Here is a 21,524-nt window from a genome sequence, read left to right on the forward strand (position 1 = left end):
CTCATCACCTGTTATTAGGGGGGCTCTCTGCACTCATCACCTGTTATTAGGGGGGCTCTCTGCACTCATCACCTGTTATTAGGGGGGCTCTCTGCCCTCATCACCTGTTATTAGGGGGGCTCTCTGCACTCATCACCTGTTATTAGGGGGGGCTCTCTGCACTCATCACCTGTTGCTAGTCAGTGTGATACTTTGTACTTTAGGACGATACGTTGGATATAGTGTTACTTCTGCAGCTGGAGGAGTAGCACCTGCTGGAATCTGTAGTTCCCCACCCTCTGCTGTCCCGTCAGGCTCCTTTTCCTCCCACCCCTGGATCCTCCAGCTGCGGAGGGTGTGGTGGGATTAGCCTGTAGGAAGGGTGTGCCTGCCTGCTGTGTCCTCTGCCTGCCTCTGTGTGTGCAGGCCCTGCCTCACACCGTCTCCTGCTCTGAGCCCTCCCTATAACGCTGCTGTGTGCAGGGTGAGGGTGAGTCACACAGGGGTGTGGTTACCCAGATCTCCCTCTCTTTCTCCTTCCTTCCTCCTTTCCCTCTTTCACGCTCTCTGTCAGGCTCGGGAGTGTCAGGAATCCACAACATCAGGTAAGAAACTTATTTCACTGCTGGCAAAGTTAGAAGTTACAGGGGGGCTGGTGTGACGTGAGACCCCCGTCCTGGCAGCGGGTGGTGAAGTGTCAGGGTGCCATCAGCCCCATGTGGCAGGTCGGTGGGTGACAGGCCCTTCATCCATCTGACTGGTGGGTCTGCGCAGGGTGGGGGGACGGTCGCCCACTCTCTGTGCCCACTCTCTGTGCCCACTCTCTGTGCCCACTCTCTGTGCCCACCCGCCACACTCTGGGGTCATTGTGAAGTCTGGCACATCTGGAAGAGAGAGGGGAGAATAAAGGGGATAGGATGGGGCCGGACATCGCCAAACCGTCTGCTCACAAAGTTCACCAAGTTTTCTACCTGGGACCCCCGAACATGGTATGATGACCCCCGAATTACCGGCCTTCGCTACATAGTGCATATTTAGTATCAGTCACTATAAAGGGTTAAAAAATAATGCCTTTAAGTGCATCCCTTTTAGGAGGGACCTGCTCATAGACCTCAGCAGTTAGCAATTATGTGGAGGCCCTGAGTTGGGGGCGACTTGTGGGCAAGGTGGAATGTCAGGCGTGGGACCACCGAGCAACCCGCGGTACCAGGGACTATGGACCCCGGCGATCTGCCTGAGCAGACATGAGTGACCCTGGATGTAGGTGAGGGGTGACGGCAGGTGACCGCCATTGTGCGAGTGATCACGAGGGGCCGGTGTAGTGGAGGGGGCTTCGTGGGATTAGGTCCTGTGGAAGATGGTGCCGGCAGCGGCCGTGATGCCTCATGTGACTGCTGTGTGCTTTCTGATGACATGAGGCATCCTGACGTGCCGTCCCGTGATGTCAGCGGAGAACACGCCCGGGCTCCTACTCCTGGCACTAATGGAGTACAGGGTCCCGTAAGGTCAGAAGTACAGAAACGTTTCCCCTCCGTTTCCTTCCTCGTCCGTCACAGAACGACAGGAAACCGTCTCACAAATTTCTCATTTTGAGATAATTATTTTTTTTTCCCGTGAAGCTTTGCCAATAAGATTCTATAATCCGCCGGTCTCCTTAAGGATTGCCAGTACCTCCCGGAAAAAGATTCTACGCCTAAAGTCACCGGCTGCTGCGGATCGCAGGGGAACCTAAGGCGTGACAATCGGATAATGACTGCAGGAATGGCTGATAACACAGAACAACAGCCTGCACCTTCCTGCCCTCGCCCGCCCCGGGCAGGTATCGTCTGCGTTCTGGGCGTCTCGTCACCTTTCCCTTGTATTACAATTAAAAAAAAAAAAATCTGGGTGTGATCTGTTGTGATGGGTGACATATATTTTCTCAGTGACAGGTGGATAATACCAGGGCTGGGCCCGTGTGTAATGGATGGGGGGACGCTACGGCTGCACATCTTACCCCCCCCCCCCCCCTCCCCCGGGTCCAATCAGCCAGTATCCCAAATACAGAGGCTGGGACTTGTAGTTCCACAATGATGCAAAATGCTGTGACTTTTTGGTGTGGGGGCCCAAAGGACTAAATATTGGATGTGATTGTTGGCGGAGATTCTGCTCGGGGCCCCAGATCTTCCAGCTGCACCTGTGCCTCTCTATAGGGCGGCGCTCTGAATGCTGCAGTGTCTCGGCTGTTTTATGGCCGCTTGTGTCCGCTGAGATGCCAGGCGGTGGTGTCAGACTACAAGGGGCTACTGTTGTGTCATATTGGACTAGTCCGGATTCACACGGCGACCGCAGCACGAAACCAGTGACTGGGGGGCTGCAATGTGTCATCTGGGGCACCATGACGAGCTGGATGTATTTTTTGTGCCTTGCTTGTCGTGGTGCCCCAGATGACTCATTTCGGCCCCCCATTCACTGGTGTAGTAGCTGCACATATTGATCTTTGGCCGTGTAGCCCCCTTAAGAAATTTTGCTCCAAGTTGCCACCAATACTTTGCTTTTGCAGCAAAATGAACCAGAACTTGGAGTCAATTCTTATCTTGGACCCTTATGGTAAATCCACAGGACGTGGGAGTGGGACGTACATCTATCACCATAACAAGTCATTTATACCCCCCCCAATCTCATGGTCCAGGGTCTCACATCACCCAGCGAAGTGTGAGATGGGAAAACGCTTTAAGGCTCCATTCACACCTGGCAGATTAGTTGCAGCGGTGTCTGCCCTTTTCTGATCATTCAGGATGGGACATGTTTAACGCCACATGCTCATCCCTGAAATAATCCCATTTACAGAAGTGATTGCTACGAGTCTGCTTCATGTGAATCTTCCATAATAGCGTTTGTGGTATATTTTTGTTCATCCATGGCCTCCTATGATTTGTCCCCAATAAAATGGCCAATCGCAGACTGGTTTGCATTAATAGGGAATCTGTCACCAGGTTTTTACTACCCCATCTGAGAGCAGCATGATGTTGGGGCAGAGACCCTGATTCCAGCGATGTGTTGATGTCGTTTTGATAAAATCCCTGTTTTCTCTGCAGCAGTTCTCTAAAGGCAGAGCTGTTTATAATCCTGTCCGCACCACTGATTGGCTACTGTCTGTGTACACTGTGCATAGGCAGATTCCTGCCAATCAGTGAGGTTCTACAGAGCTGATGAATATGGAGGACTACATGGCAGCAGGTTTACTACTCCTTAGTGATTTCCTGGGTGATAAAACAGTGATTTCAGCAACTAGCCTAGGAAATGACACATTGCTGGAATCAGGGTCTCTGCCCTGCAATTATGCTGCTATGAGTTTAGGTTGCAGAAATCCATGGGAGCAAAATAGTGTGTGATCTGTGAGGTGTAACCGAAATTACAGCAGTGGATGTTTTGTGCAATGGGTGCAGTAGGTCACAGGCGGCAATGGACCCCCATTCAGTCATGGTGAGCGTTCGGGGTCACATGAAGCTTCTGTCTGGTCTTGGGCTTCATTGGGTCAAGAATCGAATAGTTCCAATCTGGTGAGGATGTTTCTAGAAGCTGCAATTCTCCAGCGATTTCCATAGTGACCTTGTGGTTAGCTATTGTGAAACCACAAGTCCCAGCATGCCTGGTCTGACAGCCCGTCCAGTATGATAGTGACTGTTTGGTAACCGCTCGTTTCCTGTCGCTCACCCCGGGGGCAATGACCCCAGCCCTCTAACACAAGCCTGCAAAGTGTTTCCATAGGTGATGCCGCCTCTCCCAGATGTAGCAGAGCTGAGATTGTTCGTTGCACTTGTCTGTCTCTGTTAGATTCGCACATAAAGCTTATAGGGAAGTAATTTGGGGAAACAAATCGATGCTTTATTTTCATAGTGCGATATCTCCACCCCACCCCCCGCTATAATAATGAAGATATATATATATTTATATTCAGAGAGGGGAAGACCCCCCAGCAGCAGCCGTGGGCCCCCTCCACAGTAAGCTGAACACTAGAAGACCCCGCACAGTTACAGAAGAATTAAAACCACGGTGCATGATCCCTTTATGGCAGCCTCTGCAATATCCCATGGACTGGAAGCCCCCCCATGCTCCAGGACAAGCTCGGCTCTGCTGCATCCATCTGTAATAGTCCACATTGGAGTGTTAGTCATAGTCTGTAGGGTTTCCCATATATGTCTGTATGGCAGTGTATAGGGTCACGCTGTGTCTCCCATGTTCTCCAATTCTTACAGTAGCGCCAGTGGGTCGTATATGATTTAGGTCCCGGGCGATGGGGGGGGGTGCGGCCACTTCTGGGGTCATCAGTATATTCAGGGTCCATAATGGTACGCAGATGAAAACCGGCCAAGGTGGCCCTATTGTCTGGAGTCCATGGGACTTAACAAAGTGACCTTGCTGCTCGGGGAGAGTGTCTCAGTAAGGTGGGGACTCTGTGCACAGGACGGCGGGGGGCACGGGACCCTGCTGTGTATGTGCCTTTGACATCAAGGGAAAATGGCTAATTTGTGTGCGAAAACTGTGCATTGATTATATTTGTCCCAAATCTGGGGCTCTGAAACTGCGGACTGCAGGAAGCTTGTAGTATAATGTCCCCACGGTGTCGGAGCTGCAGCTCTGGGGGGCTATTTTTTTTTTTTTTTCCATATGGCTGATTATCTGCGCTGCTCTTTTTTATGTCTTTACTGCAGCCATTTCCTGCACGATAAAAATGGGAAAAAATTAGATAAAAATAATCTGCAGATAACGCCGGCTGCCGCCTGTTTTGTTCACCTGCGCGGCTTCCGATTATTGCAGCCGAGCACTTTGTTCCTTCCTGGGGGTCCGTACGTAACACACGTTTCTACTCTGCACACAATTCATTATTTTTTTATTTTTTTTCTTAGTTTTCAAGGTTTTTTTTCTGGAGTCTAATGGACAATAAAAACCCTGGCAAAAAAAAAAACACACAAACCAGCGCTGCATATATAGACTTTATAATAAAGTAACGTCAGGCCACAACTCTTTCCAACAGCAAAATAAAAATCCTTTGTAAAGCTGCATGTGAATCCAGCCCTAACGCATATCAACCAACTTTTCCAGACCTCTGAACGGCGATTCTGTTTAATTCTGCATACAACATATAGTCTATGCTGAGATTCAGGAGCAGACGTCAGGATTTCAGGATGAAAGGGTTAATAACGCAGCAGCTTTTGTGTATGTGCGCCGGTTCTGCCTGGAATAACCAGAGCATCATCTTGTGCTGGGGGCGGAGCCTTGGATGCTGCGCTCCTTGGGGGCGGAGCTTAATCTAACTGACGCTGCATGGCCACAGCAGCAGTTTGTCTCATTGTACAGACCACTGCTGTAAGAGGCTCCCGCTGCTCGGAGGGTCCTTGGGCATCATTTGGCACATAATAGTAGGATTTCTGGTGGGCGTAATAGATGTCGTCATATTATATTGTTCTATCCCTGTACTGAAAAAACAAAGGTGACAGTTTCCTTATGATGGACTCAGTATTTGATTGTGTGGTCAGCGGGGGTCCAGATCTCAATGAACGGGAGCAGCTGCTTTGTCAGGGGTTGGACCCTCGCTCATTTCATATTTAGTGGGTGTATGACCACCTGGAGTTCCTGCTCCCCCTGTGTGCACGGAGCAGTAGTGCGCAGGCCTGACCGTTACTCTCTTTGTGGGTCCCAGTGGTTCATCCCCCAGTGGGCGGACAATCCCTTTAAGTTTGGGTGGTCCTAATAACTGCACTTACCAGATAACCTGTCGTTTTGTTGTAAAATTTGTAAGAAAATGCTGTAACCCTGAGAGGGGACATTAGATGTAGCAACATAACATGGTGTCCGGGTGAGGGAGGGGAGACTTATTCCTACGGTATATTATATTGGCCCCCTTAGTTTTGGGCCTTTCATGGCTCCTTAGTCCGGAGCCTATACTGGCAGATATTATTTATTATTATTATTATTAATTTACTATTACATCACTATTTCCATGGTGCTGTACATGAGAAATGGGTTACATACAGGGTTATAGATATCATTTACAGTAAACGAATTTACAATGACAGACTGGTACAGAGGGGAGAGGACCCTGTCCTTGCGGACTTACATTCTACGGGATAAAGGGGAAGAGACAGAAGGTCGGGGGTGCGGCAGCTCTGGTGGCGGTGAGGCGGCAGCTCTGGTGGCGGTGAGGCGGCAGCTCTGGTGGCGGTGAGGCGGCAGCTCTGGTGGCGGTGAGGCGGCAGCTCTGGTGGCGGTGAGGCGGCAGCTCTGGTGGCGGTGAGGCGGCGGCTCTGGCGATGGCGAGGCGGCAGAATGGTTATTGCAGGCTGTAGGTTTTCCTGAAGAGATGAGTTTTCAGGTTCCGTCTGAAGGAGCCGAGGGTGGTCGATAGTCAAATGTGTTGAGGCATGGAATTCCAGGGGATGGGGGATATTTGGGAGAAATCTTGGAGGCAGTTGTGTGAAGAACTAGTAAGTGTGGAGGAGAGTAGGAGGTCTTGGGAGGATCGGAGATTACGTGAGGGAAGATATTGGGAGATTAGTTCAGAGATATAGGGAGGGGACAGGTTGTGGATGGCTTTGTAGATCAGTGTTACGGTACCGTTACACTAAACGATATCGCTAGCGATCCGTGACGTTGCAGCGTCCTGGCTAGCGATATCGTTCAGTTTGACACACAGCAGCGATCAGAATCCTGCTGTGATGTCGTTGGTCGCTGCAGAAAGTCCAACACTTTATTTCGTCGCTGGACTTCCTGCTGACATCGCTGAATCGGCGTGTGTGACGCCGATTCAGTGATGTCTTCGCTGGTAACCAGGGTAAACATCAGGTTACTAAGCGCAGGGCCGCGCTTAGTAACCCGATGTTTACCCTGGTTACCAGCGTAAAAGTAAAAAAAAAACAAACACTACATACTTACCTTCCGCTGTCTGTCCCTCGGCGCTCTGCTTCTCTGCCCTGTGTAAGCACAGCGGCCGGAAAGCACAGCAGTGACGTCAGCGCTGTGCTCTGCTTTACGGCCGGCGCTGACAGTCAGTGCGGGAAGCTGACGGCGGGGGACGTGACAGACATCGGAATGTGAGTATGTTGTGTTTTTTTACTTTTACAATGGTAACCAGGGTAAATATCGGGTTACTAAGCGCGGCACTTAGTAACCCGATGTTTACCCTGGTTACCCGGGGACTTCGGCATCGTTGAAGTCGTTCCCCTGATCGTTGGTCGCTGGAGAGAGCGGTCTTTGTGACAGCTCCCCAGCGACCACACAACGACTTACCAACGATCACGGCCAGGTCGTATCTCTGGTCATGAACGTTGGTAAGTCGTTTAGTGTAACGGTACCTTAAGTTTTCATCGCCTCAGCAGCATGATTTACAGCTATTAGCCAACTTGATTAGATGTGGGGATTCCCTAGCAACCAGGCAACCCCCACATGTACTCAGGCTGGCTAGTAGCTGTAAATCATTCAGCTGCGGAGATGAAAACTAAATCTCCGAACACTAACAAATACTCGGAGGTCACCCGAGCAACGATTACACTCGCTCATCACTAGTTATTAGGGAAGGGCAGAGGTCTGGTATATGGAGTGGTTGGGGTGGTGGAACAGTAAAGGTTTGCCTTGTTTGGTCAATATAAAGGGGTTGGCTTAAAATAGTAAGTTATTGATCCACCGGATTGGTAATAACTTGGGAGCACATTATTTGGACACTCGCCGATCCTGAGACCAAGGAATGGAGCAATGGCCGCTCCTTGTATTATCTATAGGGCTGCCGGATGTGGCTGTGCTCTGTAGTCTCTCTCCGGCAATCCCATAGGCAATGAATGGAGCATTAGTGTGCGCTCAGCAGTGGGACCCCCGGCAAGTTATTGTCTTTCATGGCTAACGCTTACAATATCGGTGGCCGCATGGAGGTGACTGATCATGAGTCATATAAAACATACACTGGTATGGTGAGAGTATAATGCAGAATGCAATGATGGATTATTTCATAACTTTTCCTTTAATAATTTAAAATAAACCACCTGGTGCAGTTCGTGTACTAGTCGTCCCAAACACGATCTTATATCATAGGGTGCAATGACGTCTGACTGTGGGATCTACAGATGTACGAAAAAAAGGTTGCACTCTATCATGCTAAAGCATGTCAATGTGGAATATGTGAAATTTGAATAGCAATATGGCTTTGGAGTATTAGGAAAAAATATAAGACACTTGTCATAAAATTTGGCCAAATATTATGCTAAATGTCTCATATTTTTTGCTAATATTCCAAAGCCATATTGCTATTCAGATTTCACATATTCCACATTGACATGCTTTAGCATGATAGAGTGCAGCCATTTTTTGCATATTGTATATGGAGGTCGCTCTTCGTGGTATGCGCCTATTCACACTAGTCTGGATGTGCCAGTCAGGTTTTTGCCTTTTGGATCTACAGATGTAGCAGAGCTGACTCTGCCATTCTCATGTGTTCTCCCAATGAGTGACAATCTCGGCTCTGCTGCATTATGAAGTTCAGTAATTGTCAAGATGAGATCCCAATTGGTAAAATCACATAATATCCAACATTGAAGAACATTTTGCCATCTGCGCTTTTCAGCCCTTATGGCCATTTTATGTGGGCTGATTGTCCAAATGAGTGCGTAACCTGAAGTTTCTGGGGCCCAATGAAAACCTGTATTGGGGTCCCAACCTACCATGCCATTTGCAATACTGATATCTCGTTGGCATCCTTTGGGCTCCTAACTATTGTGGGAGCTGTCTCTGTGCGACGTCCCTACTTGCGTCCCCTCCTATAGCCGCTCCCTGCTTGCGTCCCCCCCCTATAGCTTCTCCCTGCCTGCGTGTCCCCCCTATAGCTGCTCCCTGCTTGCGTCCCCCCCCCCCTATAGCTGCTCCCTGCCTGCGTTCTCCCCCCCCCCCCTATAGCTGCTCCCTGCCTGCGTTCCCCCCCCCCATAGCTGCTCCCTGCCTGCGTGTCCCCCCTATAGCTGCTCCCTGCTTGCGTCCCCCCCCCCTATAGCTGCTCCCTGCCTGCGTTCTCCCCCCCCTATAGCTGCTCCCTGCCTGCGTTCCCCCCCCCTATAGCTGCTCCCTGCCTGCGTCCCCCCCCCCCATAGCTGCTCCCTGCCTGCTTTCCCTTCCCCCCCCCCTATAGCTGCTCCCTGCCTGCGTCCCCCCCCCCATAGCTGCTCCCTGCCTGCGTCCCCCCCCCCTATAGCTGCTCCCTGCCTGCTTTCCCTTCCCCCCCCCCTATAGCTGCTCCCTGCTTGCGTCCCCCCCCTATAGCTGCTCCCTGCCTGCGTCCCCCCCCTATAGCTGCTCCCTGCCTGCGTCCCCCCCTATAGCTGCTCCCTGCCTGCGTCCCCCCCTATAGCTGCTCCCTGCCTGCGTCCCCCCCCTATAGCTGCTCCCTGCCTGCGTCCCCCCCTATAGCTGCTCCCTGCCTGCGTCCCCCCTATAGCTGCTCCCTGCCTGCGTCCCCCCCCTATTGCTGCTCCCTGCCTTGCGTCCCCCCCCCCTATTGCTGCTCCCTGCCTGCGTCCCCCCCCCCCATTGCTGCTCCCTGCCTGCTATCCCCCCCCCCCCAATAGCTGCACCCCTGCCATCATTTCATAAATTACTATGAGATCATTGTGAAATCTGTTCTCTGCTGATGACCGAGCAAACTCTGCGACCTGCAGACGTCATTTGTAGCTAGAAAGTATCTAGAATGTGTGCTAAAGGGCAGCAGCGTCCGGGACAGCCGGGTACAGCACTTCCAGGTACAGGTGACTTCCTGGTCTCACCCCGCTCGTGTCATAGTCCCGGCTGTGCAGGGTGGAGAGAAGAGACATCCCCTCCAGCCCTGGGACGGCGTGGGACACCGGCCTGCACAGACAAGTTCAGATATCAGGTCTGGTGTCGAATGTGAATATCTAAGGCTGATAATTACATTGAGAGTGGAAACCTCCCCGACTTGTTTCTCCCTCCTCCCAGTTATTAGGGGGAATTTCCCGAAATGCAGCAATCGACAATATTATGGAATTGTATATCGAGCAATTTCCTAATGTTCCACTGCCCCTCTGGATATTCCAGGGACCCTTCACTCTGTGCTAGAGGAACTATTCCCTTTAGACCGGGATCAGACGTGGATTTTCATATACAAGATCCTCAGCATTTTACAGCATGGATGAGCCTCCTCGTGCTGCATTTTGCTTTTTTTTTTTTTGTGTAGATTCTATTGCACTTTAAAAAAAAAAAAATCCGCACCTCAAAGGAATGTTGCGGAAATGTTTTTTTGGGTTTTTTTCGGTGCAGATTTTTCCTATTCAGTTAATTGAGTATAAATTCTCAGGATAAAACGAGCTTTAATTTTTAATGTATTTTTTGCAACAAAAAAAATTCAAAGAGAACAAGTGCGGAACATAAATTTTAGTTTAGAAATCGGCTTGTAAAATCTGCACCAAATGCGCAGCATGTGAGCGCATCCTTAAAGGGTTTCTCCTTTTATTCCACATCGGGAGCTGAGCTGATGACAGGACGCATGATTCCTGCCACATGTCCTGACAGACGCCGATGGACTCATCATCATCATCATCAGCCTCGCCTCCAGTGTGGAAGTGATCGGCAAAGGAGAAACCCCTTAAGGATAAGTTCAGACGTGGTGATTTTGCTGTGGTTTTGCCGTTGCTGTGCACGGTGCAGATTCCACTGCTGCATTTTACCAAGACTTTGTGCAAGCCCTGACCTGTGAGAAGTGTTCGGCCATGAAAGGTCTCCCTGACTGACAGCAAGCAGAGATCTTTAAAAACCGGTGAGGACTTCACCCACGAGTATATGATGGCTGCAGAACTTCTCGTATGATCGCGCTCAGCCGTCCATACAGGCCGGTGTCATCCCATATCCTGTTCCTCAGCGGCACTGTGTCCTCGGGTGACCCCGGCCTTGTCTCTGTTCATTTGGGATGATTGGCGTCCCCTGGCTCGTGAGTCTCTGCGGTGTCTCATCCATGCGACGGCTGCTTGTCACAGATCGGGGAACGTTCACATCACCTCACCTCTCACTTACTCGCACATGAGGAGACCAAGATACTTAGAAGCAATTGCGGCCATAAGGGCGCCCTGTGTATGGCTGGTAATTTGGGGTGCTTCTGATGTTGCAAGTTACCAGGGGTGTATTGCCACTCATAATGAATTTTTCAGTTCCTGAACGAGTATCAAAAGTGCCCATAAATGGGCAAGGTTCTCATGGGCACGTGGGTGGAGGTTGCGCGCCGTCCCTCTGCCTCCCCAGCGTGGGTGGAGGTTGCGCGCCGTCCCTCTGCCTCCCCAGCGTGGGTGGAGGTTGCACGCCGTCCCTCTGCCTCCCCAGCGTGGGTGGAGGTTGCGCGCCGTCCCTCTGCCTCCCCAGTGTGGGTGGAGGTTGCGCGCCGTCCCTCTGCCTCCCCAGCGTGGGTGGAGGTTGCGCGCCGTCCCTCTGCCTCCTCTGGAGTAGCAGAGCTGCAGTGTAAAGAATGGGGGTGCAATAAATTAATAGCCATCCTCGCATACAAGTTGAAACCTTCTTTCAAACCTAGTTTCTTAGCCTCAACTACGAGGCTGTGTAATTTTTGTAGACGTTGGAGGAACGCAGAAAGCTGGATGAAATCCAGAACGGAGGTGCCCAGAGGTGTTCGTATCTTTTTTTGGCTGACACATCTTATTTCTCATGCATCAACAATACTCTACAGAGGCATTAAAGGGACTTACTTACTTTTCATCTACTTTTTTGGCTTTGTTAATGACTAATTTGGCCACGTGTGTCATATTGAGTGATGTCACCACAACCGGGAAATGTCATTAATTGTTTCGGAAGCCCAAACACCGGCTAGTCTGCCTCAAGGGAGAATGCAGGGGCTCGAATCTGTTGTCCGTCCCTTACCTCTAATTATTTGTGATTATGGACGATTGACAGACGGTTGCTGGATGATCGGCCATCAAGTCTCTAATGACCGTGGGTCCAGGTGTTCCTCCAGAATGTTCGGTCTTTCTTTTCCATTTTCAGAGACCCCCTTTAACATAAAGTTTAATGACCGTCTTTAGGATGAATTCAAACGATGCGTTTATAAATGCTGCAGATGGGGTGAGAAACAAGGGCAAGGATCTTCGAGGGTAGGAGGACCCCTCTTTTAATATGGTCTCGCGACCCTCCTAGATGAGGGAAGCGACGATTCTAGGGGCGTTGTGATGACTTCATTAGGTTGGAAGTGAAAGCTACATTTTGCTCGTCTGAACATTTTGTCATCGCCCTGATATAATTTTATTTTTTCCTCTGCTTTGAACCACTAAAAAAAACTAGTTTTGATGTTGTCTTCTCAGGTTGTGAATAGCCGTGAAGATGGAGGTTCTCTCGGAATGGGGGCAGCGCTATCAAGAATTCATGAAGGGAGCAGGTACGCCACGCAACGCGCCACGATGAGGCCTTAAGGGTCTTAGTATCGGAAAGCTGGACCAGTATGGCCACCATTATACCTCCTGAATGGCAGGTCAGTCTAGTCATGCAGCGTACACTATCGCCCTTCTTGCTGCATATCTACACCCAGCTTTTTTTGGATCCCGATCAGCCAATTTTTGGATTTTACCAGAACCGTCCTGAAAACCTTTTTCACCTAGTCTGCTCTCGGTTACTATCTTGAAGTGCTGTGTGCAGAGGAGATGCAAATCCCATGGAGCAATGTGGATACAGAATTATACAAATGATGGGATCTTGGCACCGATCAGCAGTCCGCTCGGCTGAGTCTGACCCCAGATCGTCAGCGAAACGCGTGGGTTATAACGATAATCCTCCCTGCATCTCTAATTATGGCTCTTCTCGTAGCGCACCATAGATGTCAGGAGAGCCAGTAATTAGCTCTTCCACATGGTCTTAATATATTCCCGTGTTGCTGCACCGCAGTTCAGTGCTTTATTCTGCAATTTAACCCTTCATGCATAATCCGTAATCGTCTTGTCTTTCCTCAGACCCCAGAATAGGACATTACCCCCTCATGCACTCCCCGTTCCTGCCTGGGGCCATCCTTCTGGGCTACGTCTACTTCGTCCTGTCTCTAGGGCCTAGATTAATGGCCAATCGGAAACCCTTCGACCTCAAGCCGTTGATGGTGGTCTATAATTTCAGTCTGGTCGCCCTGTCTGCTTACATTGTATACGAGGTGAGTTGGGAGTGGAGGTCGTGACGATCTGGGTCGGCCTTGGAAAAATTCTCTATTTTTCTTGTAGAGTGTCCTTCTGCTTGCTGTTAGTGAATAGACATTCAGGACTGTAGTAAATTGTTTTCCAGGATTGCGAACCCTCGCCCATGGCTTTTTGGGTATCTGCAGTATTCCACTCACTAACAGCGAGCAGCGGGATGGAGAGAACTGTAAAACTTGCAGAAGCCGCCAATGTATAAAGATTAAACCCTGGGTTTGGTCCTCCGTGGCGGAGATTAGATCTCTCCACCAGGAAAATGATAACTTATTACAGAGAATGTGACACAATGCCGACCTCGTCATTATTAAGATAAAATTTACAGCGGCCATAAAGCGATAAGTGAAACGGTCCTTTGCATTCATACGTCTGCTGTCTCTTTGGCGCAGTTCCTTATGTCGGGCTGGTTGACCGGATACACCTGGCGTTGTGACCCCGTGGACACCTCTGATTCACCAATGGCTCTAAGGGTGAGTGCTTCGTGTGTGTGCGCTGCCCGGCACAGTGCTAGTTATTGATCATCTGCGGGTGAGAACTTCAGAAAATCCATAGTCATGCAGTTTACCCTAATTACGCCCTCACCCTCCTCCGGAGACTGTACCACCTGCCGCCACCTGCTGAACTTTGCACTATAAACACAGGGAGATGTTTGCCCTTATCGCCCTTTATCTCCAACCATGGTAACTGTACCAGGACACCCCACGCCCGGTCTCTGAAGCAGCCATAAATCGCACACTGTAAACAATGAGGGACAATTTCTGTGCAAAAGTTGATATTGATTTTCAGCATTTCTTTGGTCTAAGCTGTGTGATGTCAGCCATTTGGTGTCGCTACATCTCCCCCAATGTCTTCATCAACATCTCGAGGATGATCACAGAGCTCTCCTAAAGGGCGCGTGACATTGTTGGTTATAGTAGCCTAAATCATCACCTTCCGGCTGCCATGTTTTATGAAAGATGCTGCTGGTACGGACTGATATCGCATCCACTTGGAGAAGCATCTTTTTTTTTTTTTTTTCTTCTAGACTGGGAAAAATTGCACACAAGAGGCCAAGTAGAAAATGTAAAAATAAAAATGTCATCTGAATCTTAGATCAATTTCATAAGTGGGGTAAGAATAGACCATAATCTTTCCTACAGCTACTCCGCCTCAATAATGGTGTCCATACACGTGAGGTGGCCTCAATGTGTCCATACACGTGAGGTGGCCTCAATAATGGGGTCCATACACGTGAGGTGGCCTCAATAATGGTGTCCATACACGTGAGGTGGCCTCAATAATGGTGTCCATACACGTGAGGTGGCCTCAATAATGGTGTCCATACACGTGAGGTGGCCTCAATAATGGTGTCCATACACGTGAGGTGGCCTCAATAATGGTGTCCATACACGTGAGGTGGCCTCAATAATGGTGTCCATACATGTGAGGTGGCCTCAATAATGGTGTCCATACACGTGAGGTGGCCTCAATGTGTCCATACATGTGAGGTGGCCTCAATAATGGTGTCCATACACGTGAGGTGGCCTCAATGTGTCCATACACGTGAGGTGGCCTCAATGTGTCCATACACGTGAGGTGGCCTCAATGTGTCCATACACGTGAGGTGGCCTCAATGTGTCCATACACGTGAGGTGGCCTCAATGTGTCCATACACGTGAGGTGGCCTCAATGTGTCCACACACGTGAGGTGGCCTCAATAATGGTGTCCACACACGTGAGGTGGCCTCAATAATGGTGTCCACACACGTGAGGTGGCCTCAATAATGGTGTCCACACACGTGAGGTGGCCTCAATAATGGTGTCCACACACGTGAGGTGGCCTCAATAATGGTGTCCACACACGTGAGGTGGCCTCAATAATGGTGTCCACACACGTGAGGTGGCCTCAATAATGGTGTCCACACACGTGAGGTGGCCTCAATAATGGTGTCCACACACGTGAGGTGGCCTCAATAATGGTGTCCACACACGTGAGGTGGCCTCAATAATGGTGTCCACACACGTGAGGTGGCCTCAATAATGGTGTCCACACACGTGAGGTGGCCTCAATAATGGTTTCCACACACGTGAGGTGGCCTCAATAATGGTGTCCACACACGTGAGGTGGCCTCAATAATGGTGTCCACACACGTGAGGTGGCCTCAATAATGGTGTCCACACACGTGACGTGGCCTCAATAATGGTGTCCACACACGTGACGTGGCCTCAATAAGGTGTCCATACACGTGAGACGACTGATCTCTCCTGACTCTCCCATACATAGGAACACTTGGCCAAGGGTTCGCGTTCTCACATGTCTGCTCCCTCCTGACTTCACTGTGCCTGACTTATCTTCTCCAAGAAGAAAAGGATTGGGAGACTGCCATAAATATCAGATGGTCGGCCGATCACACTGAAAAACATTAGGTCCGCCCTATATTATGTATGGGGGTCTGTAAATCCCAGCATACACATTAGATGGATGGCTCTCCCATACACATGAGTGTTTGTGTTCTCTTTGAGAGAGCTGCCAATAGACCTGTCTGGCCACTGCTTGTATCCGGGAGGACAAAGCAATCGTCAGTCCAAAATCAGACCTGCTGGATTAACATTTCCCACTACGTAAAATTTTCCTGTCCCCCATTCAGATTAGGCTGTCAGCTGAACCTGTTGATGTTGGCGGGTTCGGCTAACATTAGTCTAACGTGTATGAAGGACTTTAAGCAACTTTCCTGTTCAACTTTATATGGCGGAAGACAGAAGTACATGCAGAATATATAGTGTCTTTTTTTTTTGGGGGGGGGGGGGGGTCATGGAGGAGGGAGTGGGCATATCTGTGACTTCAAATGACACTAACGCTGCAACGGAAAAATAGTGCACCCAGGCCCTGATTCAGAAGTATATGCTACTTTTTTACGCCAGTCTGGCAAGCTTAGACAAAGTGGGTAGAGCTGAACGGGGCATGACTAAGTCTACCAGTTAAATTCCTCATAAATTGCATCACAAAAGTGGAGGAAATTACGCAAGGAACATATACATTAGACCCTGGTTGGAGTAACACTTCTGGTTGGTAGCACGCCAGCTGTAAGATGTGCAGAATTCATTAAGAGGAGAGCAGCTCATCATGACGTTTTCCTGTCTTAATCCAGCACATCTTTCATTAAGATTAGAGTTCAAAACGCTGGTCTTAATGAATTGGGGCCCAAGTATGTCGGCTATACATGCCTCATTATAGTACATTCCTCTTTATAGTCACATTTTCATTGTGGAATTAAAGATTGTTTTAAACTGAAGACTTGAATAATCTGAGCCGGACCAGTTACTATCGACTCGTTGCCTGACAGCCCCAATGAAATGGCAGTAATCGTTAGGGGCAGACTGTTAGGTAAGACTGCCGGCATCCAATGATGTGAGATTCATTTAATCTTCTTTTTTTTCTTCTCCTTAGATGGTCCGGGTGGCATGGCTCTTTCTTTTCTCCAAGTTTATTGAACTGCTTGATACGGTAAGTACCGCAGTACATCAGATACAAAATGTGTCCTACTAGAGAGAGATGAGATGCCGTTTGTTCCTTGTTATAAAAGTAGGAGGACATGACTAAAATAATAGCAGCCTGTCTGGGCATGGGGCGAGTGGTTGGGGCGGGCTGTGGGAGCGCAGGGGCGGGGCGGGCTGTGAGCGTGGGGGCGGGCTGTGTGAGCGCAGGGGAGGGGCGGGCTGTGTGAGCGCAGGGGCGGGCTGTGTGCGCAGGGGCGGGGTGGGCTGTGTGAGCGTAGGGGCGGGCTTTGTGAGCGCAGGGGCGGGCTGGGCTGTGGGAGCGCAGGGGTGGTCTGTGGGAGCGCAGGGGTGGTCTGTGGGAGCGCAGGGGTGGTCTGTGGGAGCGCAGGGGTGGGGCAGGGATGGCCACAGATTGCGGATCCCTGAGCTAGGAATATTAATGATGGGTTTTGTGGTTGTACCGCAGGTTGTAGAACTATAATAGATATTTGACTGATGTTAGTCGGATACTTTCTAGGTCCAGGACAGGTATTTTTCTCTGGTCCATCACTCATGTCTTAACCTGATAGAGAGAGATCTGCTCCTCACATATTGTCCTTTACAGGGAGGAATTGGGTTATGTAGAAATTTGATGGTGGATTCCTAGACTGCAGATTTTGGTTCAGAAACTTGTTAGTGAAAATTTATTACATTTATGTGGGGGATCTGTTTAGATCAATGGCAGAAATTTTTAAGAATTATCTGCATCAAATCCGCATCTTGTGAAATTAGCTCTGGCCACTGCAGACATTGGGTTTTTTTTTGTTCTTGGCGCCACATTGATTACTTTGTGCCTCTTGCCTCCTTGTGCCGCAGGTTTTCTTTGTTGTGAGGAAGAAGAACAGTCAGATCACATTCCTGCACATCTTCCATCACTCCGTCCTGCCCTGCAGCTGGTGGTGGGGGGTAAAGTTCGGTCCAGGTAAGGACTCCAGAAGTTCATCTTGACTTTGGGTCCATCTTTGGTGTCTTTTGACTGATCCCTTTTTCACCAGGTGGTATGGGATCTTTCCATGCCATGATCAACTCCCTGGTCCACGTCATCATGTATTTCTACTATGGGCTGTCTGCTGCCGGACCGCGCTTCCAGAAGTTCCTGTGGTGGAAGAAACACATGACGGCCATTCAGCTGGTAAGGGCATTGACATTTAAGATTTACGTTGTGGTTATAGCATCCATCATATACTCAGAATCGTACAAGTCACCCGCTTCTGTCCTGTCTCCCAGCTCCAGTTCGTTTTGGTCTCCATCCACATCACTCAGTATTACTTCATGTCCTCCTGCGACTACCAGTTCCCCATCTTCATCCACCTCATCTGGATCTACGGCACCGTCTTCTTCATCCTGTTCTCTAATTTCTGGTACCAGGCCTACACCAAAGGACGACGTCTCCCCAAAGGCAGCAGCAGCGGCAGCATCTCCTCCAACGGAGCCGTGCACCACAACGGCAAGTCTAAGAATGGCAAAGCCAAGGAAAACTAAACCTCCTCCACAAGACCGACTTCTGAGTTCTCCCGAAACCTGTTCCAGGTGGAAATATGGGCAGATGATATCTCCATTATTTTTTTTTTTTCTAATTATTTTTCTTAAACCGATTAAACCCAGCTTTTTGATGGCCAGTATAAACTGCCAAACTGGTTTCCAACTTCATCTGGGGGCTTACACCAGCCAAAAAAAAAAACAAAGTGCCTAAACAGACTGTATGAAGTGAGTGTGTCTGACTCCCTCCATCCACCCCATCATCCAGCGTCTCGGCGAGCTCCCTGTCCTCCAGCATCCAGCTGCTCTCCGGAGAGAGGGTATAAAAACAAAAAAAAAAGTCCGGCTCGTTCCAAAAATCCCATGTCTTTCTTTACTCTGTACTGTAGTCCCGCGACGATCTCCAAGAATCTGGATTCCTTTGCATCACATTCCAATTAATCGCCTCACTAGGGGGTGCAGGTTGGGGGGAGGCAGCTCCTTAACTCCAGTCTACCAACGTCACCCCCCTATATATATATTTTTTTTATTTTATTTTTATTTTTGCACTGGGTTTCACTGTTCACAGACCTCTGTACCCAGCTCGCTAAAGGTGCAGGAATCCTGAAATACTTGAATATCGGGACGTTTTAGCTTTCTAAGTCTTTGAAGGAGATGACAGTATTTGTGTTTTTTTTTTTTGTACATTTTTAGGCTGAATTGATATTAATTTCCCTGATTTGAAGGAGGAAGGGATGTTATCTGCTCTTTCACTCGCCTAGCTCACACTCTATACTCCTTAATTCACCCCTATGTCCCGTCCATACTGTTCTATCCCTACGCATTTCACGGATTTCTAGGTATATATACATAGTAATACTGTTCTCTTCCTCGGGAAGGGGGGGGAAAGGGGGGCTGCTTGCAACCAGCACACGCCCTTTAGGAGCTGGTTCACTATAATCACTTTTGTATATTAAGAAAAATTCTGCAGGCCCACCCTATAGAAATTAGAAGGGGGGGAGGACTAGCGCCCTATTGAACATGTGATGCTGGCTGCCTGGGCAGGAGAGGCTGCGCCGGGCTGGGACCACCTTATAACTTATCCGCACGTCTGCCAGAATATTTATCAGTTTTGTGTAATGCTATTAATAAAAGACTTATTGCACATTGTTTAATTCCAAAGCTAAAGCTCTTGTAGATAATACTGTATATGTGGTGGAGCCTCTCAGGCGGTTATATACTATGCAGAGAAAGAGGCAAATTTTTTTGTTTGTTTTTTTGACCCTTGGATGAATGATAGCTCTCTGACTAAATTTATACAACCTCCATGGTGCCAGAGCAGAAAAGTGCATGCAAAGCCTTAAAAGAAAAGCAGTAACAAAAAACAAAACAAATGCTTGATACATATATGAACTCGTATGGTTCCGGGGTTATAGGAGAATGGACTGTAACCTGCAGTTTTCTGGCTGTCGTAACCTGCAGGGAGTTGTAATTTCAGAGTTGGGGAGCCGCAGATGGCAGACCATTCATCTAGATCCTGTATACCGGATTGATTGGCTCAATTCTGTGGGTGCAGATGGCCAATGCACTTTTTTTTTTTTTTTTTTTTAAGCGGGGGTAGCATGGCCGTAGCAGAGCCGGTAAGCCGGGGACTTCCTGTTGGCTGTGGTGTGGCCACGGCTTCTTGCACTGATCGTATCTCTCCCGCAGTAAGGAAAAATGTCCCATCCTGTATATACCCTTCTCACCTTTTGAGAGGTAACAAAATAAAGTTTTTTTTTCCTCTTCCTGAGACTGGTATATTTGTCTTTGAAATATTTTATGTACAACTTTTAAGAAAAAAAATTAGCAAGTTTAAATTTCAATTGCTGCATGATGCTGGGAAGGAAATAGGGAGATTTCTCCTTCGCCTCATTTGGGGACACAGCCCGTGGGTGTATTCTGCTGGCACTATGTGATGCAAAGTTCTCTCCTCCCCTGCAGTATACTCCCTCCTGCTGGCTCTCCGCTAACCAGTTCTTGCTTAGTGTCCGTTGGAGGCACACGGACAGGTCTGCTATTCAGTCCCAAAACGCTTTATTTTATTTTTACGTTTTTGATTTAACTTGTTACAACGAAGGGGCGACTGATCCTTTCAAGGTTCCGATCTCCCTGAACCATCAACAGGTGAGAACGGAGAGTGTCGCCTCTCCGTATCCTCTCCTGCGACGTGCCACGCCTGAGCTGAATCTTAGAGGGGCGACGGGTCCCTTCAAGGGCACCGATCTCCCCACACCAGCAGCAGGCGACCACATGGAGTGTCGCCTCCATGTATCCTCTTCTGCAGCCAGGCCTAATGCCAGACAACTGACCCTGTCCACCTGGGGGCTGAACTCCGTGGATGTACAGGGGCCCCTCTCTATGGCATCCGAGCAGCCCCCACTGTCCCACCACTGTGAAAGCGGATGGCACAAGGAGGCGGACGGTTCCTCTCTAACAAAGGGACGATGGATTGAGGTTTATCCCTGCACCGTCCACGCTGCAATACCTGACCTGCAGCAGAACAGTAGAGTGCATGCGTTTTCATCGGTGCTGAAACCCAGTCATCCGTGGCAGCTCCATGTCGGGACGCGCACCGATGGTGAGTGGATCCAGTCAGTGATAGGCCTCTGCAGTGGGATATTCACACGCTGACAGGCAGCCTCCTCTTCCCTGTGGCCCACCTCCCTGAGGTAACGCTCCGGCCGGCTGCAAAAATTTAGCCCCCGGCTTCGACCTATTCATGGAAGTCACAGGGGCGATGGTTTTGCATTGAAGGGGCACATGCTACCGGGTAAGAAAGTACTGCTCTCTCCCTCCCCGCATCTTCCTCCTGTGCCTGTACTTAAAGGCACACGACCAGTATTCCCTAGTCTTAAAGGCACTTGACCAGTCCAAAACCGGTCACCCTAAATGAGCTCAGCAGCCCTCCGCTGCTGACCCCAGCTTATCCCAGAGTACCTAGTTCCCTGAGTGGGCTTTGTCACTGCCGCAATCCATGGCTTCTCTGACCAAGAGATTGAATCCCTCCGTGAACCCTCTGTGGCTCGAAATGCTCGCAGGACCGACATAGATGGTCCCTCTCCTTCATGCGAGCCGTCGGCTAGCCGGTGCCGCAAGTATTCTAGAAACATACAGGCTCTAGAAGACGGAAGTTTCATTTCCTGATCCCTCACCAATGATATTGCCTTGGTTCTGGACTCACAAGACCTTCAGAAAAGAATGGATTTGCCTATTTATATCAACCAATCTCTGTAGATTAACGAGGACTTTGGTTCTACTCTAGATCACGCAGTGTCCCTCACAGCCAATATGCAAACACGTGGGATGTCCCCCTTCACTTATAGCCCC

The 21,524-nt window shown here is 49.4% G+C and overlaps 1 protein-coding gene across 2 annotated transcripts; it reads left to right on the forward strand.

Moving 5' to 3' along the window:
* Positions 1–447: 447 nt before the first annotated feature.
* ELOVL1 (ELOVL fatty acid elongase 1) lies at positions 448–19,942 on the forward strand. 2 transcript variants are annotated; one of them, XM_069738074.1, is made up of 8 exons: positions 448–584; positions 12,312–12,385; positions 12,954–13,144; positions 13,571–13,651; positions 16,609–16,665; positions 17,514–17,619; positions 17,693–17,829; positions 17,925–19,942. In XM_069738074.1, exons 2-8 carry the CDS (start codon positions 12,331–12,333, stop codon positions 18,177–18,179), a joined length of 882 nt encoding a protein of 293 aa, XP_069594175.1. In that variant the 5' UTR covers positions 448–584; positions 12,312–12,330; the 3' UTR covers positions 18,180–19,942. The 2 variants fall into 2 exon arrangements, with proteins under 2 accessions (XP_069594175.1, XP_069594176.1); XM_069738075.1 differs by having other exon boundaries at positions 506–584; positions 12,312–12,478.
* The last annotated feature ends 1,582 nt before the right edge of the window (positions 19,943–21,524 follow it).

Source organism: Ranitomeya imitator, chromosome 8, assembly GCF_032444005.1.
Source record: "Ranitomeya imitator isolate aRanImi1 chromosome 8, aRanImi1.pri, whole genome shotgun sequence".
NCBI classification, from domain to species: Eukaryota; Metazoa; Chordata; class Amphibia; order Anura; family Dendrobatidae; genus Ranitomeya; species Ranitomeya imitator.

Coding starts and splice junctions, on each gene's coding strand:
- ELOVL1 (XM_069738074.1), top strand. CDS start 12,331: ATGGAGGTTCTCTCGGAATGGGGGCAGCGCTATCAAGAATTCATGAAG. Junction 13,145..13,570: donor CTGCTTACATTGTATACGAG/GTGAGTTGGGAG, acceptor TCTTTGGCGCAG/TTCCTTATGTCGGGCTGGTT. Junction 17,620..17,692: donor GGGGGTAAAGTTCGGTCCAG/GTAAGGACTCCA, acceptor CTTTTTCACCAG/GTGGTATGGGATCTTTCCAT.